This window comes from Gopherus flavomarginatus, chromosome 1, assembly GCF_025201925.1.
Source record: "Gopherus flavomarginatus isolate rGopFla2 chromosome 1, rGopFla2.mat.asm, whole genome shotgun sequence".
Classification (NCBI taxonomy): Eukaryota; Metazoa; Chordata; order Testudines; family Testudinidae; genus Gopherus; species Gopherus flavomarginatus.
In genome coordinates, this window is record NC_066617.1 from 344,419,969 (window position 1) to 344,441,602 (window position 21,634).

The 21,634-nt window shown below is 43.2% G+C and overlaps 1 protein-coding gene across 1 annotated transcript in view; it reads left to right on the top strand.

Moving 5' to 3' along the window:
• The window catches only part of MTMR2 (myotubularin related protein 2), a 93,751-nt gene that overhangs the window by 52,749 nt on the left and 19,368 nt on the right, over positions 1–21,634 (top strand). Inside the window, exons 3-6 of the mRNA XM_050941314.1 lie at positions 14,173–14,248; positions 18,375–18,469; positions 18,622–18,732; positions 20,977–21,078. Of these exons, the coding sequence (XP_050797271.1) occupies positions 14,173–14,248; positions 18,375–18,469; positions 18,622–18,732; positions 20,977–21,078 (384 nt within the window). The remainder of the gene's footprint in view (positions 1–14,172; positions 14,249–18,374; positions 18,470–18,621; positions 18,733–20,976; positions 21,079–21,634) is intronic.

Genomic DNA, 21,634 nt, shown 5'->3' on the forward strand with positions numbered 1-21,634 from the left:
GATGTAGGGAATGCACTTTTTCCCCCTGCCACATATATTAGCATAAACCATCAACCTGCTACCAGACAGGAACAGAATTAATTCAAAGCGAAAATCCCTTGGAAAAGCCATGATGTTTTGTTTAGTTAGGGTGAGATTTTAAAAGGCACCAAAGTGACTTAAGTACGTAATGGGAATCATGCTCCTAAATCCCTTAGATGCTTTGGAAAATCCTCCTAAATGCTTACGATCATGTGTGTTTAGCTATTATACATCTCACTAGTCATTTTGTAGCTAGTGCTGTCATCCTTATGGGATACATTCCTAGAGATTGCCACCTTGACTTGGCTCTTCACTCATAGGAAAATGCTTGGTTCACTACATTCAAACTTTGGAGTAGTTCTTGGTAAAAGGATCGAATTCACTCCCAAGATACCACCTGCAGGTAGAAAGCCGTGGATAAGGTGGTATGGAAATTGTCAGCAAACTCCTCTGAATAGTCAAATGTTTGCCCTTAACCTCCATTAAGGCCTGTGTGTTCCTTTATGGACTATAAAACTGGGAGGAGCAGAGCTGTTTTTTATGGGCAGGGAATAGGACCCATAACTATATTGCTGGGAAGTGGGAAGAGGAATGGTTTACTGGTAGTATAGCCAATATTAACCTCCCAGTGAAACTTTATGAAGTAGGGGATTGCTTGCTGGAGCTATGCCATCAGCGATGAAGGCTTGTCTGAAATATCGCCTGGAGCATTATGCAAGGTGAACAGATTCAACATGAACCCTGAAAATGATGGCTAACAAAGGCTGCAGGGCAGCAGCTGCACCTCTCTACCTGAGGCCAAGGAAGTCTCTGAGACAGACTCAGTGGCTCAGGTCACACAGCATGAAGCCAGTAGTGATAGACCAGGAAAAGAGTCGCGTTACTGCGCCTCTGTCTCATCCCAGCGGGGCGAAGTATTTCCTGGGATAATCATTCGCTCTGGGTTTTTTGGACCATGAATAACCTAGTACTCAGCACCAGAGTTAAAGCCCCTGCCTTACTTTCAACCGTAGATGCCTTGTTGGTGCTGTCTCCCCACAGTGCAAACGTGACGGGTTTGTGCCAAGGCCCCTCGGAGGATGTGCATCCTCTGATGTCGGCAGGCACTGTGACAATACATCCAATTGTATGTGCGGTCTCCGACAGTCCACCAAAATTGCAACTTGGAATGTTGCAACTCTTCCCAGGCCTGGTCATCAGGTCGCTGTCTCATGCGAAATGGACCAGCTTGGTATATCGATCGCAGGCCTAACAGAAGCAAGACTGGTAGATCACGGACGTCACAAGGTGTAAGATTCTTTACTTCTGTATTCTAGCAGCCCCAACCATCTATGTAGGGTAGCACCACTTCTGCAAGTTGAGGCCAAGTCCTCCCTGACAACCTGGACACCTGTGTCTCCTTGTTTACTTACTGCATGTCTTAAACATTGGCTTGGTTCCTCACTGTCATAGTAGTCTATGCGCCGACGGAGGAATCTGTTGACTCCGTTAAAGATCATTTCTACGGTCAATTGGAATATTTAGTATGCATTGATTTAGTGTGCACAGTCCCTCCACATGATAATCTTGTGATCCTGGATGACTTAAATGCAGTTACTGTCTCCCTGCAAACTGAGTTTGAACAGGTCATTATTGTTCAGGCACACCCAATGGTAACTCTTGCCACTTGCATACATTCTGTGCCTCCCAGAACCTTTCCATTCTTGGGTCATGGTCCAAGTGGCAATGCATGCACCAGATGTCATGGATCTCTCATGATGGTGTCACTCAGAAGGAGTTGGACCACATCATTACACATGATAGGCGTCTCTTCACCTCTTGTAGAGTGTGTTGTGGTGTGGAATGCGTGGAGAACACAGATCACCATCTAGTGATCAACCTTATGGTGTTGATGCTCCAACGAGCACGTAAGCCCTCTGCAATGATGAAGAAATTTGACATGGATGCACTCTGTGTGCCAGTTTAGCCAACAGGTTTTGTATTGACAGATTCTCAGCTCTAACTAATTTGCCAGATGACGTGGAGGTTGCCTGGTCCCTGATAACGTCTAAGCAAACGATTATCTATAGGCATCCAGCATGCTGACCATGGCTATCAGAGGAGGCCTTCCAGATAATTAAACTGAAGGCTACAGCCCACAAACGTGGAGATAAGCGCACTCGTAATCAGTTGAAGTGAAAATTAAACACCCTGGCACTCTGCGATCGCGAGGCATATTATAACCAAGTGGTGGATGATGTTGAATTTTGCTTAGCCAGGGGCGACTTGAAGCCAGCATTCCGTGCCATTCACAACCTCAGCAGTCAAGAAGTAGTCACTATGAACAGCATCCTGAATGACAGCCAAAGCCATCCATATAAATCAGATGATGACATTCTCTCACGCTGAGTGGAACATTATCACAGTGTCCTGAACCATCCTCCAGTTGCTGCTTGTTCAGAGCTGGATGATCTGGCAGTCACTGTGGTTCTGGATCCAGACATTTGTACTGATGCACCAACACTGGATGAAATGAAGTGTGCCATCTCTAAACTAAAAAACGGATGCACAGCCAGTGCTGATGGCATCCCCTCGGAGCTGTTAAAATGTGCTATTGATCCTGTAGCAGAATCACTTCTGGCCATCTTTTGTTTGATGTGGAGAACTAGAACCCTGTCAGCCGCCTGGAAGGACAGTATTGTGATCTTACTCTGTAAGGTCAAGGGACCACACAGTGAATGTCAAAGCTACAGGCTGATCACCTTGCTCTCTGTTCCAGGGAAGGTGTTTGTGCATGTTTTGCTGGCACACCTGGCACCTTTGCTACATTGAAAGTGTCGTCCCCAACAGTCAGGCTTTATTAGGAACAGGACAACCGTAGATGCCATTTTGATCCTTCACTTGTCAGAGATACATTGCAAGTTCAGGAAGCCCCTGCACTTAGTGTATGTTGATCTTAAGGCTGCATTTGATTCAATAGACCGTATTGCGTTATGGAAGGCCTTAAAGGGCGTAGATATCCCTACCACTCTGCTGGACTTGATTAGAAAGCTTCATAATGGAACCACTGCCTGTGTTCGTTTGGGGAACTGGATGTCAGCGCGTATTAAATCAGTATCTGGTGTTAGGTAGGGTTGCATTCTGGCCCCTGCATTCTTTTGTCGGGCAATGGATTTCATAATGCAGCATTCCGTCAGGTCCATAGGCATTGAGATTGGTGATCTCTTGCTCACAGACCTTGACTACGCTGATGATGTTGTTCTTTTAAAGGATATTACCTCACCAGGCTTACCTCTTTAATGTAGGCAAGGCCTTTGGGAAGCAGCCAGTCATAGCAGTTGTTTTGTTTTTTCTCTTGCTTCTCTTTTTCTGCTTCCTAAACAGAAGATAAAGTTGGTTAAATGGGATGGGCATTCCCCCCACCAAACTGTGTCCTGCATCTGGCAGGAGAACAGGCTGGAGTGGGAACTGGACTTGCTTTCTTCTCTAAAACAATAAGTTATCGATGAACAGAGATGCAAAGGACTGAGTGGTTACAGAGACTGAATTATGCTCTTGTCCCTCAGCACACTCATGTCTGGAATGGCACGCTGGTGATGAGTGAGCAGCCCCTGCCTATGCAATAGTGTTTTTGCTGAGAGAAGGCTTAAGTCTCCAGAACTATAAATATGGAATATTTCATGAGAGTTGCCATCTCTTTTTTTCAGCTGCCTTGTGATGGGGAAGATTTTACTTGTTTGAGCAGGATTATCCTTTTCATGTCTTCCCACCTTCTTTTTATACCTCCATCATTATGCACCAGCTAAACGTAAGGTTGCAGGATATTGATTTAATGCAAATTAGATGGGGAAAAAAAGCCAGACGGGGTCAATTTTCTGTCTTTGTTAGATGAAAATAATATCCCCTGAGTACTCATCTGGTCAGAAGACAGCAGAAGTGGCTTAAATTAATATACCTGAAAGTTTTAATATAAACTAATGTAAAATAAAGAGAGAACTCTGGAATCATTTATGATTGTCATCCATAAGGAGTGGAAACCTAAAGAGAGTAAGCAAATAGCCTTCAGGTATTTCTGCTGATTTTTTCTTAGCTGCAAAGTTCCTGAATTCTACTTTCTGCTGAGTAGAACTAGAGAAGAGGTTATGGTTTTTCCAGATAAATATTCAGTATGCTGGAATAAGAAGCCAGCAGGAGTGCAGTACTGTACTCTAATAAGACTCTTCGTAAGGGTGACTGCATTCAATACTTTGCTAAGATTTGATTTTTTGTGGGTTTAGTTGTCTTTGCACTAGGAGAGCTATTTTTTCCTCCTCTTTTGGCACGTGTTACATGATTGTAGATAAATAGTTGTTATTTCACATCTGGAACTTCTACCTTACTCAGCACTATTTCCTAAGTGAAATTAGTACCTTGATCTGAAAGCCAATTTTGTATAGTTTGGCATGGTTTGCAGAGTTTATCACAAATGCTCAATCAACCAGAGCATTGATTTTTACTTTTAATTTTTTGTTACTTATCAGCTCATTCACAAAAGGTAAACTTACCTGCTGCAGACTGGAGCTCTGAACTTCATTAATGTGCATTTTTAGGATTAGTTTATTTCTTTCATTGGGAGCTTTAATGGTTTAACCTATCACTCTAGGAATCTGTTTAACAAATGGAAAATAATTAAAAAGTGGATGCAGAAAGGCCACTGCACTGTCAAAAGATATTGGATAGCCATTGCTTGTTAACGGAACAGTTGCCTCCCGAGACACCATTAGAGCTGAAGAAAGCTCTGTATTAAAAACCTTGAACTTGTTTAAATAAATATTTTCTGTGATGTTCTGTGCCGGAGGGGCTGACATGTTGAGTAGGTGATGGCTTGCTGTAGGAGCCTATTGAGACAATTTTGGAAGCACCAAGCCACTTAAATTTGCAGAGAGAAAGGAGACCAGTCAGCTCCCATTTGGTGGCCCTCTACAATGAATTCCTTTGAATTTCTAACCCTCAGCTCACATTCACATGTCAGTTTGAAGGGCCCAGAAATTACTACAGACCAAGAAATGACTGAAGTGCCTGTATAGCTGGAACTGAGAGTGGGTGGATGGGGAGGTTAGTCATGAAAAACAAAACAAAAATAAACCAGGAAAACACTGCTGTGAGATTTTTGTTTCCCTCCAATGGAAACCATCTTCATTTCCTTCGTGGTCTTAGTTATTTAAAAAGAACCTAATCTTCTGGCCATAAACCTTTTTAAAGCTCTTCAAGCCAGTGGCAAGTAGGCAAGTGGATTTTTCAAGCCTTGTTATACTTACATGAAACATACAAGATGCAACGGCCGATGAATTTTATTTAGTTTGCTTGCTTGCTTGCTTGCTTGCTTGCTTGTGTTTGTTTAAAGCTTGGAAAGCTATCACTGGAAGGCACTTGCATTGTACATTTTATCAGATGGTGGTTCTCCAGAATAGAGCAAGGCACAGCCTAATATTCTCTGGCTTAATTATAATTGGAACGAGAGTTTTGTTATCTTAAAGCAGGTTGAGAGACTGTCTTCAGCCTGATGTTCTGTTCTAAACTGAATGGAATGCTGTGAGATAATTCCTGTGGGTGGATTGGCTATTGTACAGAATGTTGGATCCCTTGGATGTACCATTCTGAAGTGATCCATATGCCTTTGGTGTTTTGTTCAATTCCCATTTTCACTTTGTAACAGCCAAAAGATTAAGACACTGTCATTTCCATGGGATTAACGACATGCTGGGCTGAATAGTTGTACTCAGCCCATCTGGTCATTAATCCCTAGAAAAGGCCCTATGGCTCAGTCCTGCCGTTGTCCTGCCTTTATGCTCCATAGGTAGTCTGGTCATGGTATCCCCAGTGATTCTAAAGTAATCAACAAAAGCCCATTTACTCATTCAGTTTATAATTTATTACATTTTCAGTAAGAAACATAGCACAAAAATCCTTCCAAAGTGCCGTTGAAATAGTCCTAAATGACAGCAGAAAATCTCTCTGAAGATGTACAATATTTGCAGAGCACTGTGGGATTTATCTAGTAAACATAATTACTGTTTTATAGTTGATCTAATTTAGCATTAAGGAAACAGAAGCATCTTGCAAATTCCAGAAAAACAGTGCCCTCAAAATTGGCTCTCTCTGTCTCTGTAGGAAATGTTTTGATCAATGGAGAAATTAATGCACCAGTGATCAATTATTTTGTTCTTAAATTAGCATCAAGGGCTTGATTCTGCAACCATTCGAGTGAGTGAAGAGCTCCCATTGACTTCAGTGGTGCAGAATTGGGCCTCCGTTATTTATTGTTGTGAATGCAAGGAGACTCCCACTTCCCTTTTTCCCCCCTGAGATCCTTTAATACCCATTTAACAGTATCCTAGGCTAAGGATAGATTTTGGTACATACACCTTGGTAGTGTCTTATGGAGTTTCACTCGAAAGATTAAATGCCTTGAAAAAGCTACACAAGGCAGTGGAGAACTGTAAATTCAGGAGGAGAGACTAACTTTGTGCAAAGGTAGCAGCTATATCAAGGAGGAAGTTAGAGGAGGAGGCTGTGATACTCTCTTGGAGTGCCCAGAACTGTAAGCCCCTGTATTACCCCCTACCTCAGCAAGAGAGAGCTTTGCTGAAGCTTAAACTCTGTGTGTCAGCTCCCTGCCACACCAGTCTGTCCACTGCCCCAGCAAACTCCTTGAGACTCTGTCAGTCTTAACCTGGTCTTGCAGGGAATGTTCGGTGAACCCTAGTTCCCGAGCACCCTGGAAGAACATTCCTCTGCAGTCTCCAGCCCCTGTCACAGAAATTGCCAAGCCTTCTGACTACAAAGACACAGGCTACACGCCAGAGGAGGCACACCTTACTTTAATATAATAGCACTGAGATGGATTTATTATAAAACAAGAATAAGATTATTAATAAAGACCAGCAAATTAAGTGATACTAAGCAGAGAGAATAGAAACAGAAAATAGTTATATATAAAACATGCTTCCTAATGTTTAAAATTTAACAGATGACAATCCTGGTCTTAGTCAATTTTGCACCTACAGTCATTTCTCAGCGTCCGCAACCCACATGGTTGGGGGATCCTCCTGTCAGATTCTAAGAGCGCAGCCCCTTTTATCCCTTAAGTGATGAATAACAAAGGAGTCCCTTTCTTTCATTTTATAATCCACAAAATCTTTGAAATGCGTTCTTTGATGGGTAAATCCAGACAAAGTTCCTCTTCCCTGCTGCTTGTCCTTCGGGGTGCAAGTGCCCAGCCCCTCCTTCATCCTCTGGTCACTTTGCTTTCTCAATTAACTTGACCACTCTGTTTACCTTAGATGCAAATATATTTTCATTGCCCTTGGCTTGTAATCAAGCCATGCTATTTTCTCATCCGCCTGTCAGCTTGATCCATGTGGGCAGGTAAATCCACATTTTGTTGTCTAGGGCAGGCTTGTTCATCAGTTGCATTCAAAACATATTTCCAGCCCATATACACAACTCTATATATACACAACCCATACATGCATCTTGCAGTGATATTTGTGACCAGTGTGTCACCTTACAAGACATTGTTTGGCTAGATAGTCTGACAACAGTGTGTTGGGGGTGCTCTTTGTCAATTGACATACGGGAGCTCTTAAGGTCACAGAGGCCTTACTCTATCAGGAGAATGTCTTTAGATACCTTGTTATAGGAGCATGTTGCTTTTTACATTCTGGGGGGGGTTAAAAAACATCACAGATGCAAAAAGAAAATTCTCTGTTATTATATACATTACGGTAGTGTCCAGAAAATTGGGGTTTTGTGTCACTAGGCACTGCACAGACACACAGTACGAGACAGTCCCTGTCTTAACAGCTTACGATATAAGGCCCAGTTTACGATATAAGGCCCTGATTCAGGGAAGGATCTTTATTTGGGAAAGAATTGAAGTATGTGCTTACACCCAGAAGAACTGCATTTTTTTTCAAAAAAAGTTTTGGATATAATATTCAGGAATATGTTTTCCTTGCATAACTCATTAAAGTAATCAATTAGATAAAGAGTTTACTGAGGGAGCTTAAAGCGTTACTGACCTTTTGGGACTAGATTTTGAATCCATGGCTGTTTTATCAGCAAATGAATTGTTAGCTGGAAGATTAATTTTTTTAAATCTATGTTAGCCCACTCCCTTCTTTGCTCACTCCTCCACCCCTTCGCCCATACTGTCTCAGCTGTCAGTGACGTGGTGTTGGCCAATGTAAAATTGACAGGGAGCTCTGAAAAACGAATGGGTGAGGGTTCAGAGACTGGGAATGCAAAAGGGATTATTACTGTTCTGTTCTGGTATGCTGAGGGGGCCAACTGAGACTCGCAGCCACAGGGTGGGGGAAATGGGTATAATGTTGTAAGCACAGTGAACAGAGCGACAGTTTGCAAATGCTGTGTTAGTGCCACCATTTTGGTCCTTTTTAGTGTGGTGTTGTTTCAAACCTTTTGGGTGGGGGCTTAGTCAGGAGGGGATTAGCTGGATGGAAAAACCAACAAAAAGGTCAAGTTTGGCTTTGTAAAACGAGGCTGTTAATCCTGACCATAATGTTGGCAGCTTGGGGCAGCAAAAAACCTGGAGCCAACCCTGTAAATAGCAGTTTCATATGGGAACCTGTAGCCTCCCCTTACTTTGCATAACACAAGGAGAGGACGGTTGGAGTCAGGACTCAAGTGCACAGGCCAGATTAGACCATGTGACCTTGGGTTTCATTTCTTGATGGCTTACTGTGGAGATTTTGGTGCTCAGAAGTCAGGTAGAAACAACACAAAAAACAATTGCAAACCGGTGCAAGTAATGATGTATATAAACAACTGAGATTTCCCCCTTTTGGCCTGGTCTACACTATGCGTTTAAACCGATTTTAGCAGCGTTAAACCAATTTAACGCTGTATCCGTCCACACAATGAGGCCCTTTATATCGATATAAAGGGCTCTTTAAATCGGTTTCTGTACTCCTCCCCAACGAGAGGAGTAGTGCTAAAATCGGTATTACCATATCGGATTAGGGTTAGTGTGGCCGCAAATCGACGGTAGTGGCCTCCGGGCGGTATCCCACAGTGCACCACTGTGACCGCTCTGGACAGCAATCTGAACTCAGATGCAGTGGCCAGGTAGACAAGAAAAGCCCCGCGAACCTTTGAATTTTATTTCCTGTTTGCCCAGCATGGAGCTCTGATCAGCACAGGTGGTGATGCAGTCCCAAATCCAAAAAGAGCTCCAGCATGGACTGTACGGGAGATACTGGATCTGACCACTGTGTGGGGAGACAAATCTGTTCTATCAGAGCTCCCGTTACAGAAGACGAAATGACAAAGCATTTTAAAAAAATCTCCAGGCTATGATACAGAGTCCACAGCACAGTGCTGCGTGACGTGTAATGGAAAGCCAAAGAATCAAATGAATGCTCATGGAGGGAGGGAGGGGGTACCGAGGACTCCTGCTATCCCACAGTCCCCGCAGTCTCCGAAAATCATTTGCATTCTTGGCTGAGCTCCCAATGCCTGTAGGGTCAAACACATTGTCTGGGGTGGTTCAGGGTCTTATCTCGTGAATTTACCCCCCTTCCCCCTCTGTGATAGAAAGGGGAAACAATTGTTTCTTGACTTTTTTTATATGTCACCCTATGTATACTGCATGCTGCTGGTAGACACGGTGCTGCAGCAGTAAACAGTAGCATCCTCTCTCCACCCCTCCCTGGTGGCAGACGGTACAGTACAGTAGGACTGATAGCCATCCTCGTCATGAGCCCGTGAGTGCTCCTGGCTGGCCTCAGGTGAGGCTGGCCGGGGGCGCCTGGGTAAAAATAGGAATGATTCCTGGTCAGGGGCACCCATGACAGCAGCAGACGATACAGAACGACAGATAACCGTCATCTCATTGCCAATTTACAATGGCACAGCAGACGGTACAGAACGACTGATAACCGTCTCTGCTATCATGCAAAGGCAAATGAATGCTGCTGTGTAGCGCTGCAGTACCGCGTATGTTAGCAACATCCAGTACACATACGGTGACAGTAGAAAAAAAAGAAAAAAAAAAAAAACTGAACGGGCTCCATGGTTGCCAGGGCAATCCAGGGAAAAAGGGTGCGAAATGATTGTCTGCCGTTGCTTTCCCGGAGGAAGGAATGACTGATGACATTTACCCAGAACCACCTGCGACAATGATTTTTGCCCCATTAGGCACTGGGATCTCAACCCAGAATTCCAAGGGGCGGAGGAGACTGCGGGAACTATGGGATAGCTACGGAATAGCTACCCACAGTGCAGCGCTCCGGAAATTGACGCTAGCCTCGGACCATGGACGCACACCGCCGAATTAACGTGCTTAGTGTGGCCGCGTGCACTCGACTTTATACAATCTGTTTTACAAAACTGGTTTATGTAAAATCGGAATAATCTCGTAGTGTAGATGTACCCTTTGTCTCCTCCCACTGCCAGCTTCCTAACTGCTTTCTGCCCCAATACTTGAGGCAGGCTCTCCTTTTTCCTGTGTACTAAGCCCTCTTCCTTTTTCTCCAGCAGTGTCCTGTTTAGAACCCACTTCTTTTGGGTGACCTCCTTACATGGACTCATTGCCAATTCCTGGGGTTATGAAGTGCTCTCCCCAGCTTCATGTTTGTTTTTGCTAGTATTATGGCCCAGTACTGCTCACTCTTACTGTTGGGCACTGTGCTGTTAATGTCAATGGGAGAATAGTAAGCACTGGCTCTGGCAGAAGTGTTAAAAGCATTACATCCCAAACTGTTTGGGGGTGGGGAACTTTTCCTGTGTTTTGCATAATGTCGTGTACACGTGTGGTGATCTGTACTGTGAAGATGTTCTCCCTAGATGAAGTTGGCAATTAATACTGAAATTATAAAGAATAATTGGCCCAAAGCTGCTCTGTCACACTGGAGTAAATCCAGAGTCAACCCATTGACTTCAGTAAAGTTATTGCGGGATTACTCTGATGTGACTGAGAGCAGAATTTGACACAATAATAGGATCCAAGTTTCATTTCTTTACTTTTGCTATTGCTAAGTTGGCTGTAATAAAGACAGTGCTACATATTATTTTCACAGCCTCAGTCTAATGCATTTTTTTTTAAAAAGTCTTTTCCAGGAAGTCTTTGATCTTGTTTGTCTTTTCATGCATGCATAAATCTCTTATGAGAAAATCTTGAAACATATTTTTTTTTCTGTGTGTTATTTTGCAGAATGCAGGCAAGTTATTTTTCCTAAAGTTCTACCATTGGCTGATCCTACATGAAAGTTGACCACAGACTTGTGAGGTTCCAGAGTACGATTTCAGGCAGGCTTGTTGAATTGCCTTTGCAGGGATTTCCTGATCGCAAATAAAAACAGCTCTTTCTCTTTTCTGTTGAACAAACAAACACAAGTCTTCATTCTGCCTTATCCCATTCTCCTTGCAATTTGTGTGTCTCTCTCAGTGGTGTTGTAGCCATATCGGTCCCAGGATATTAGAGAGACAAGGTGGATGAGGTAATATCTTTTATTGGACCAACTTCTATTGGTAAGAGAGACAAACTGGCAGTTCTGAGGGTATATAAAAACAAAATGCAGTTTTTCTGAGGGTAAGCCCATACTTCAGATATTTCCTGAATAAAGATACCCATAAGGATCCATGCTTGTCTCTCTCACCAACAGAAATTGGTCCAGTAAAAGATATTACCTCACCTCTATGTCAGTGGTTCTCAAACTTTTGTACTGGTGACCCCTTTCGCATAGCAATCCTCTGAGTGCGACACCCCAATAAATTAAAAACACTTTTTAATATATTTAATACCATTATAAATGCTGGAGGCAAAGCGGGGTTTGGGGTGGAGGCTAACTGTTCACAACCCCCCGTATAATAGCCTCGTGACCTCCTGAGGGGTCCTGACCCCCAGTTTGACAACTCCTGCTCTGTGTCATTCAGGGAGATGGATTAGCTATGCTGGACTGTCTCCACTAGGGGGCTGTACCAGCATAGGAATTTGTAGATAAGCTCCTTTTGTAGAGGCAGTTATACCAGTGTAAGGTGCTTTATACTGGTATAGCTTATTTCGCTTTAGCTGAACCAGAATACTGATATATCTGTGTCTACACTGGGGGAGGGGAGAGAGTTCCACTTTAACTATGCTGGTGTAGCTAGAAGTGTGACAAGGCATTTGTAACAAGTGTTCACACTGAGCCAGATCAGGCATTTCTTGTAGACTTAAGCCCATTGTCTTCAACAGAAGTTCTGATTCTGCTCCCACTTACAGCAGTATAAATTAGAAGTGACTCCATTAACTCGATAGCATTGGACTGGAATAAAATCAGTTTAAGGAAAGAATTTGGTCCATTTGATCATGTTTATAGATGAAATAAGTGGTGGTAGAAATCACATGTTGGTAAAGGGTTTGATTTGGTGTAACATATACACCAGGAGGAGCAGGGTGATGGCATGAAAAACAGATGGCTGGGAGGGGCTGGCTTAAACACAATTTCTGTCACAATCACCGCCGCTTAAACCATTTCTGGATTGGGCCCACTAGTGTGCTAGGGAAGCAGGAGTGGGTTGAGATTTCTGAAGTGCTTGGTCACTCTTCAGCTGGGGAGATTAGTCAGTTTCTCTGCACTGCTAGAACACAGTGTGGAGTTGAGTGATATGAAGAGTACTACTCAGGAACTAAGAAGAGGTTTTAAAGTGGAATGCATAAAAGGGAGCAGGACCTGGAGGGAAGAGGGTAATGAATGAGTAGGCGCATGGGCTGTCAAAACTGTCTCTCAAGCAGGGAAAAGGAAATTCTGCACTAGCAGGTCATCTTGATAAATAAGCCCTTCTACAAGTATATTTAAAAGGTGGAAAACTGGCATCTGTAGACAGCTAGTATCTATCAAATGCCTCTAAAGCAGATAGCTTGGTGCTGTTGTACTTTTCCTTTCTGATCACTGCCAGCAAGAAAATTCTTTTCCGGGAAGGGGAATGTAAATGTTTCCGTCCACTCTCTTATGCCACTTTCAGTATGGCTGCTCATTAACAGTATGTCCTCCTGCCTGCCTGCTAATGGATCTTACCTGTGCTAAAGTTTACTTACTCACTTGAGGTGGCATAGACACATCAACCAGCCCTCACGCTGCGGTAGTGAGTTTTAATGCATGTTGTCTCAACAAAACTTTTCAGCTGACAAGATCTGTCCTGGTTCAGATGCCACAAGCATCAGTGCGTGATGGTGACGTCATATGGAGCCAAGTGTCCTCCTTCTGTTGAAAGGGAAAGGTCAAAACATGCACACCCCACATCTGCTGGAAAGTAATTAAGGAATGTTGGGCCAGGACCTGAGCTCTCACTCTGTTTCCTTTGTGTACCTCCCACAGTGCCCAAGGGGATGGAGAGTTAGTAGGTGGGGATTCTCCTGTGCAGGCAGATTCCCCAGGTGGCTTAAAGTTAATATAGATGAGCCTCTGTCATTCACTTCTGGGCTCCAGCCCCCTGACACAGCAAGGACTGGGAGTTGCAAACTCGGATCTTGTCCTGGTGTATGACTTGGACAAGTGACTTGGTCAAAACCCGCCTTCGCCATGATATCTACAAAAAAATTGACAGCAGTTAGGCAGCTGGTGAGCCACAAACACTGCCTTTTATGTTGACCAGTATTATCGCATTGTTTTCTTGCACTCTTCTGTTGGTCTGTCTGTGGTCTCATATCTTACACTGTAAACTCTGGGTTAAAGAGTGTCTTTTTGTTCTGCGTTTGTACAGTGCCTAGTACAATGGGGGTCCTGGTCCAGGCCTATGACTCCTAGGCACTATGACAGTACAAATAAATAATAACAACTTAGGGTGGGATTTTCAAAAAGTGCCTAAGTGACTTGGGAACACCTTTTTCAATAGGGCTTGTGTTTCTGAGTCATTTAGGTACTTTGTAAAGTCCCACCATTAATCTCTGTGCCTCAGTTTCCTCTTTTACACAGTAGGATAATCGTAGTTGTCATAGGAATCTCATGAGGCTTACTTAGTTCATATTTGAGAAGCACCTTGAGAGCTCCAAGTGGAAGGTCCTATCAGAGTGCTGAGGGTTCATTTCTGTTGATATTATTGACCAATTGCATTACATCAAAAGGGTGAGCTTTTGATATATGAAAATTTAATTTGATTCATTTTTTTTCCTGTTGCATTATTGTATAGGTCCTGAGGGAGTCTAATAAATTGGCTGAAATGGAAGAACCACCTTTGTTGCCAGGAGAAACCATTAAAGACATGGGTATGTGAACATGGCTCTAATTGCTTTTTTTAATTGATTAGACAGAATTCCCATAATCCCTAGTATGTATTGAATGGATTCATTGTCAGCCACAGTCATGGGCAAGGCTAAGTAACTATAGTCTGCCCAATAGTCAAATTTGTCCTGCAAGTCAATGTCTAGACCTGTCTGTGTTTCTTTTTACTGAGACAACTGGAAAGTTTGGAGGCTTAAGGTTAGACTCATAGAGTCATAGACTTTAAGGTCAGAAGGGACTATTATGATCATCTAGTCTGACTGCCTGCACAATGCAGGCCACAGAATCTCACCCACCCACTCCTATATCAAACCTGTGTCTGAGCCATTGACAGGGCTGGCTCCAGGATTTTTGCTGCCCCAAGCAGCAAAGAGAAAAAAAAAAAAGCAATTGCGATCTGCAGTTCTACCGCCGCTGCTTCAGTCTTCGGCGGCAATTCGGTGGCTGGTCCTTTGCTCCGAGAGGGAGTGAGCAGCCTGCTGCTGAATTGCTGCCAAAGACCTGGACTTGCCGCCCCTCATGGTTGGCCATCCCAAGCAGTTGCTTGCTGGGCTGGTGCCTGAAGCTGACCTGGGCCACTGAAGTCCTCAAATCATGGTTTGAAGACTTCAAGGTGCAGAGAACCTTCCAACAAGTGACCCATGCCCCATACTGCAGAGAAAGGCAAAAACCCCCCAGGGCTTCTGCCAATCTGCCCTGGAGGAAAATTCCTTTCTGACTCCAAATATGGCGATCCGCTAAACCGTGAGCATGTGGGCAAGACTCACCAGCCAGACACTCAGGAAAGAATTCTCTATAGTAACTCAGATCCCACCCCATCTAACATCCCATCACAAGCCATTGGGCATATTTACCGCTAGTAGTCAAAGACAAATTGCCAAAATTATGCTATCCCATTATACCATCTCCTCCATAAACTTATCAAGCTTAATCTTGAAGCCAGATATGTCTTTTGCTCCCACTACTCCCCTTGGAAGGCTGTTGCAGAACTTCACTCCTCTAATGGTTAGAAACCTTCATCTAATTTCTTGGGTTTGGTTTTGTTCTGGCTTTTTTCATTGAGGCTCTTTGATGTGATTGAATACAGTAGGTTTGCTGGTGAATTCCATGGAATGAAATTCTAATCAAACCTCTCATGCTTTGATTTGTTTCGGAGATTCTAAAATGGGACATCGCATAAATAACAGCATTGGATAGTTGATCTGCCATGCTAATCTTTTCCCTTGCCTCATTCCCTTCCCCTAAAAAGTGACCTTATGGAGTCTTGGAAGAATAGATCATTGCTGAAAAACTCATGTCCTTTCCCCCTCAAACTCCAAACATTCAGTAATAATTAGTGGCTGGAGGCTGACATTTAAACCGTCCTGTGCCCCATAGGTGCATGTTATTTCTCACATGTGGATAGTTGTTAAATATCTTCAGCTATTAAGGGGTTGCAGACATTTCCCAGGAAATCTAAGGACAACAACTTTGATTTCTTAGCTGAGTAGACATGCCGTTTAAATATATAGAGTCACTAGTATTTGTATCTGTTTTGTAAAAGATACTGCAGAATATATAGGTTCTAAAAACAAAATACAGAAAGATGGCACATGCTATAGGTTATAATAGGGAATTACAGAATTTTTAAACCGGTCTATAGGATTCCATAGCTGAGATACCTTTTTCCATTAAATGCTATTAAGTTTGAGTCCTTTCTGTAGACCCCTATAGGTTTCATTCTGATTCCATTGTATAGGACCGAGATCGGCAGCCTTTGGCATGCAGCTCGCCAGGGTAAGCGTCTTGGCGGTCCGGGCTGGTTTGTTTACCTGCCGTGTCCGAGGGATGTGCTGGCCACCACTTTCCGCAGGACCCATTGGCCTGGAGCGGCGAACCGTGGCCAGTGGGAGCCGTGATCGGCCAAACCTGCGGACATGGCAGGTAAACAAACCAGCCTGGCCCGCCAGGGTGCTTACCCTGGCGAGTCGCGTGCCAGAGGTTGCCGATCCCTGGTATAGGAGTATATTTTATTTACTTTTCAAAAGGTTTTTTGCCCTGTAAATGGTTTAGATTAGCTTCACTATTTTAGAAACTCTACCAAGATGCCTTTTTTCCTCCCCATTATTTGGTTTCAAATATTTCCTTTTCTTTGTAAAATGCCATTGGGATTTGTAGACGAAAAACACTCTGTAAGAACTAAGTATTTTTTATTTTAATTAGAACTGGTCAAAAATGTTCAAAATTTGCAAATTTAACAAAATGGTTGATCAGAGTTTCAGTGAGAAAACAAATTTGTGGAAAATTGCAATCTTATCCCCACAAAAAAATTCTCTGCTCCCTCATTTACTCCAACCCCTGCCTCCACACTCTCTAAGAACCCTCAAGTAACCAATCAGGACTCTGTCTAGCCTGTCAGTGTAGGAACCTATCAATGTAATTCCTTACTTGGCTCAAGGGGTCAGTAATGAGCAACACAAACTGTTTCAGCCCATGCTCCTCTCCTGCCCCATCGACCCCTGAGCTGTGTGCACTTATTCCACCCGGATCCAACACTGGCAGCCTGGGGAACCCAGTGATGACGCTCTTGTTGCCAGACTGCCAGGCAAGCTCTCCCACTGACTTCACTGGAAGTCACATGCTGTGACAAATGGGTCCGGCAGGGTTTCTAAAGGAGGTCTGTTCTTTGTGAGCTGCTTGAATTTGGCCGCTGTAGTCAAGAAGCCTTTTCTGAAAAGATGGTTTGTGCCGCTGACAGCGAGGGCATGCTGGTACCTCTCATTGCAGAGTGCTGCAAGCTGGTGCCACTGCACAGAACGTGCAGAGTGTTTTAGTGACATGACATGTGGAGTGGCACTGACTGAAGGTGGGGGGCGGGTAAAACGTCACTTGACTGTTGGCATTTTTAACTGACATGAAACAGAAGGGTTGTTAGGGGAAGTGTTCCCAGTAGAGAGCTAGCAGCACCTCTTGCCTGGAATGAATGAGCAGCATTGATCGCCTTTTCAGAAGGAGACTGTTTTGAATCGTCATCACTCAACTCAAAAAATAATCATGTGTGGCAGATTGACTTTATTGCTGAATTAACGATTAAAATCATTGGCAATTGGCAAAAAAACTCCTTCAGTCAGATCCACAGCTGGTGTAAATTGGTGTAGCTCCATTGGCTTCAACAGAGCTATGATTATTTGTACCAGTCAGATGCAGAAGGTCACTGTCTGAGAGTTAATTGAAGGATCAGGACCTACTCATGCTAAAAGCAGCCATGGGAAAAGTGGCTTCTTGCATTTATGATGGTATCTGAATTGGTATTACAGCACTGACCAGGATCCATGTTTAGTTTGATGGTGTTTTTTACACAGCGTTAACTATTTGCCCTTCAGGGCAGTGATGGTCTCTTTTCTATGTTTGTGTCACGTCCAACACAATGAGGCTCCCAGTCCTCATTAGGATGTTTAATAAACTTTAATAGTAATAGGTTGTGTTTTTGTGAATCAACTGTGTAACCATATATAACTTCTGCCTTCTTCTCTTTGTGAACTGTTGTTTTATTTTGTTTTTCCCCTCGTCTTTTTAACACATTTCATCCATCTCCTCATGTGCACCCATACAAAGATCAAAGGATTGATATTGTTTTGGTGTGCTAGTAGTAAAACAAATGTCTCTTGAAATTGCACGGTTGTTCCACAAGGTTTCTGTTGGTGTTAGTGTGGTGCGTGATTTGTGCTAAAACTTAGATGCTCTTTCCTTTGCAAACTTCTACCTTATTTCTGGATAAGCATTGACTGGACAGTGATATTGAGAGCAATGTGTGTAACCTAGAGATGTGCTCACGTGGTGGTGTTTGTATGCAGGTTCAGTTTCGTACCGGAGCACAAATAGCCTTTACTTTGAACCCTTACTTTATAACAATAATGGAAATTGCACTCCTAATTCTGCGCAGGATTGTGCAACCCTTGATCAGACCTGGAAGCACTTGCTCATGCAAGTCGCGCCATTGATTTCAGTTGGGCTGCCCATATGAGTAAGAGTCACAAAACTGTAAATGTAAGTTACTCTTATTAGGTTTTTGCTCCTAGAGATTAACCTTAAACTTGCACTGGCTGCTTTTCTCTTTCTTTCACTTATTAGCCAAAGATGTGACTTACATCTGCCCGTTCACTGGAGCTGTAAGAGGAACAATGACAGTTACAAACTACAGACTATATTTCAAAAGCATGGAAAGGGTAAGCTTTGTAACCATTTAATTTCTTGGTCTACTGTATGTTCTGAAGCGCTGGGCCCTCTGTTATGACTCTGTATAAGTAGCAGTTATATGTTTTGGTGGTTGGTTTATTTGTTTTTTCCTTTTAAACTAACAAATTTCAACTGTCTCCAGGACCCACCGTTTGTCCTAGATGCTTCTTTAGGTGTGATCAACAGAGTGGAGAAAATTGGAGGTGCTTCCAGCCGTGGTGAGAATTCTTATGGGCTGGAGATTGTATGCAAGGTAAGTGGTCTGGGGAGAAGATTTCTTTTTAAAGTGTCCCGCTGCCTGATATGGGGCACAGGTAAGAGCGCCAAGCTCAGACTGCCAGAAAACAGGGCATGTTCCCCAAACTGGTGGTACGCTCTATAATAAGATTTCAGCAAGCCAGTGACAAATGTATGCGTCCAAAATACTATACTAGTTGTTATGGAGCCACAGACAGTTCCCTTCAGGCCCTCTAGCCCCTTATGCACCACCAAGACTAACCAGACTTCTGTTATAAATGATTATTAAAACCAGAAATCACATATATTAGGTTCGTCCAGTTCCAAAGAACCAGACTCCCACCCCAGGTCAAAATATACTTCAGATCTTATCCAAAAACCACACTGGTAGCTAATCCTTTAGAAAACTAAAGGTTTATTAATACAAAAAGGGAAGAAAGTTATTAAATGCTTAAAGTGAATCATATACATCATAGTTGATTTCAGAGTTTGTCGATCGGGATAATAGCAGTGATGTTAAATCTAATATCTTGCAATAAATCTCCATCACCCGAAAGATGGGGGGTCCTCAGTCCATTGTTCATAGCTTCCCTTTATTAGAAATCATAATCCAGACCGGTGGACCAGGAAAGAGGCAAAGAGGTGGTGTCACAGACTCCATTTATATCCTCAGCCAATGTGTATGGAAGGTTACTGCCTCAAACATGGAATCATGGATCACATGTTCTACGTGCTCTGCTGAATCAGTGGGCCTCCATTGTCCATTGCTCTCAGAGGCATTCTCAGGAGGGGCCCACTGAAACAGCTCTTACAGGGGAGATTGTGTGTGTGTGAGAGAGAAACTGACTCTGTAGGGCAATCCCGTGGGATGTGGGAGATACGGGTTCAAGTACCTCCTCTGAATCGGGGTATTATGGGATGGGTTTTGACCAGAAATTCCATCCTGGACCCAAAAAACTTTCCTGATGAAAGTTTTAGCGAAACCGATATATTTCCATAAAGAGTTATGGTGTCAATGACTCAGCATTTTCCAACAATAAAATGATTAGTTGAAAAATTCCCTGCCAGCCCTAGAGAGCACACGAGTCTTCTTCCAGATCATTAACCAGTCTTCACCTCTTGTACATAGTCCATAGCAAGGGAAGGACAAGGGGATCCAGGGCCTTCATTGAATGATTTATTTATTCATTTATTTCAATTTAATAAATTGAAAAGAATACCTGTCCAGCGATCTTGGATCAATTAACTGTACGATCTTAGTACAACCAGCATATTATTCCCTAACATCTAGCCACTACTTAACCAGGCCATAAATAAATAAATAAAGCCCCTACCTAACACCAGCCAGCTACCACAAATGATTGCACACAATGGCAGATGCTGTTTTGTGCCCAGAAGATCATCAAAGCTGGGCTATGTCAGACCAAGGTAGGGAAGGGGAAAAATGAATTCCAAAGGCAACACCCTACCTGTAGATCCTTGCCTTATACAGCAAGGGAGCTCCCTGTTGGCCTGTATGGGGATAAAGGTGGTTTCTGAAGTAAGCTGAACTCAGGCCTTTAGGACAAGGCCCATGTCCAAGAGGAAAGGATACTACAGCCTCTTGGACAAACAATTGGAAAAAAGGTAGTCCTGGTCTCTGCTACTGTTTGAGCAGGTGGGATTCTACCAAGGCTCCCAAACTGTGAACATGCTTAGTCAAGGGAATTGGATATAATCTGAGACAAATCCTCTAGTTTCTTCCTCAGTGCACCATAGTTGTTGTCTTCTCTGGACACTGTCTCCTGAAATTTCCTCTGCATGAGAAGCAGGACCCAGATCCAAGCAAGGCAGCCTTCTATTTTCTTTAGCTGTTTCTCTCATTTTTTCTTTTGGCCTGACTCCTCATACATGAAAGAGGGATATTCATATGTATGAACCCTCTAGTGTGACCACCACTTTCCATTGATTACTGTAGGCTCTTAGATTGTTTACTACAAATGTCTGTGTTTTGAGTGAGGAGTTTCTCCCTTTTGGGTAAAATGTATTGAACCAGCCTTCTTCTAGCTTCAGAATTCTGGTTTTGTAGGAGAGTACAGTGTATTGGTCTTCATGATCTAGCCGGACCATTGACCTTGTTCATAGAAACTGTTCAGATTTAGAAACCCGGGTTACAGTTCTGTATTTCAGTTCTCCTTGGATTCCTCGGAATCACTATGCACATTCAAGTTGTATTTAAGGTAATAACAGTTTGATGTGATGGTTTGCTTAACTTTTCTAGGACATTCGAAACTTACGGTTTGCTCATAAACCTGAGGGACGAACTAGGCGATCCATATTTGAGAACTTAATGAAATACGCTTTTCCAGTATCCAATAATTTGGTAGGTATTTCTCCTGCTGTTACTAGAAGATGCAGAATGTTGGTGCCCAGCTTTGTTCAAATAATCCACTATTTTTATGGGGCAACTTTATTTGTGAGAGGAGACATGCTGATCTTAAATCCTTTCTGGGTATGTCTACGCTGTGCCAGCTGACTTGGGGTATGGGGCTCAGGCTAAGAGGATGTTTAATTGCTGTGTAGACATTTGGGCTTGGGCTGCAGCCAGAGCTCTGGGACCCTCCTATCTCTCAGGGTCCCAGAACCTGGACATTTACAGTGCAGTTCAACAGCCCCTTAGCCCGAATCAGCTGGCACAGGCCTGCTGCAGGTTTTTAATTGCAGCGTAGACGTACTCTTTTGGACAAAATGCTGCTTAGAATGAGGTCTTCTGAAATTCTAGGTATGTTAAAAAGACAGGAGGTCTGGTCTAGTGATTAAAGCACAAGATCAGGAGTCCTAAGGTGGGTTTCTGTTCCTGTATCTGCACAGACGTCCAATATGACCTTGGGCAAGTCACTTCTTTGTCTCATTTCTAAAACAATAATAAATTGCTTACT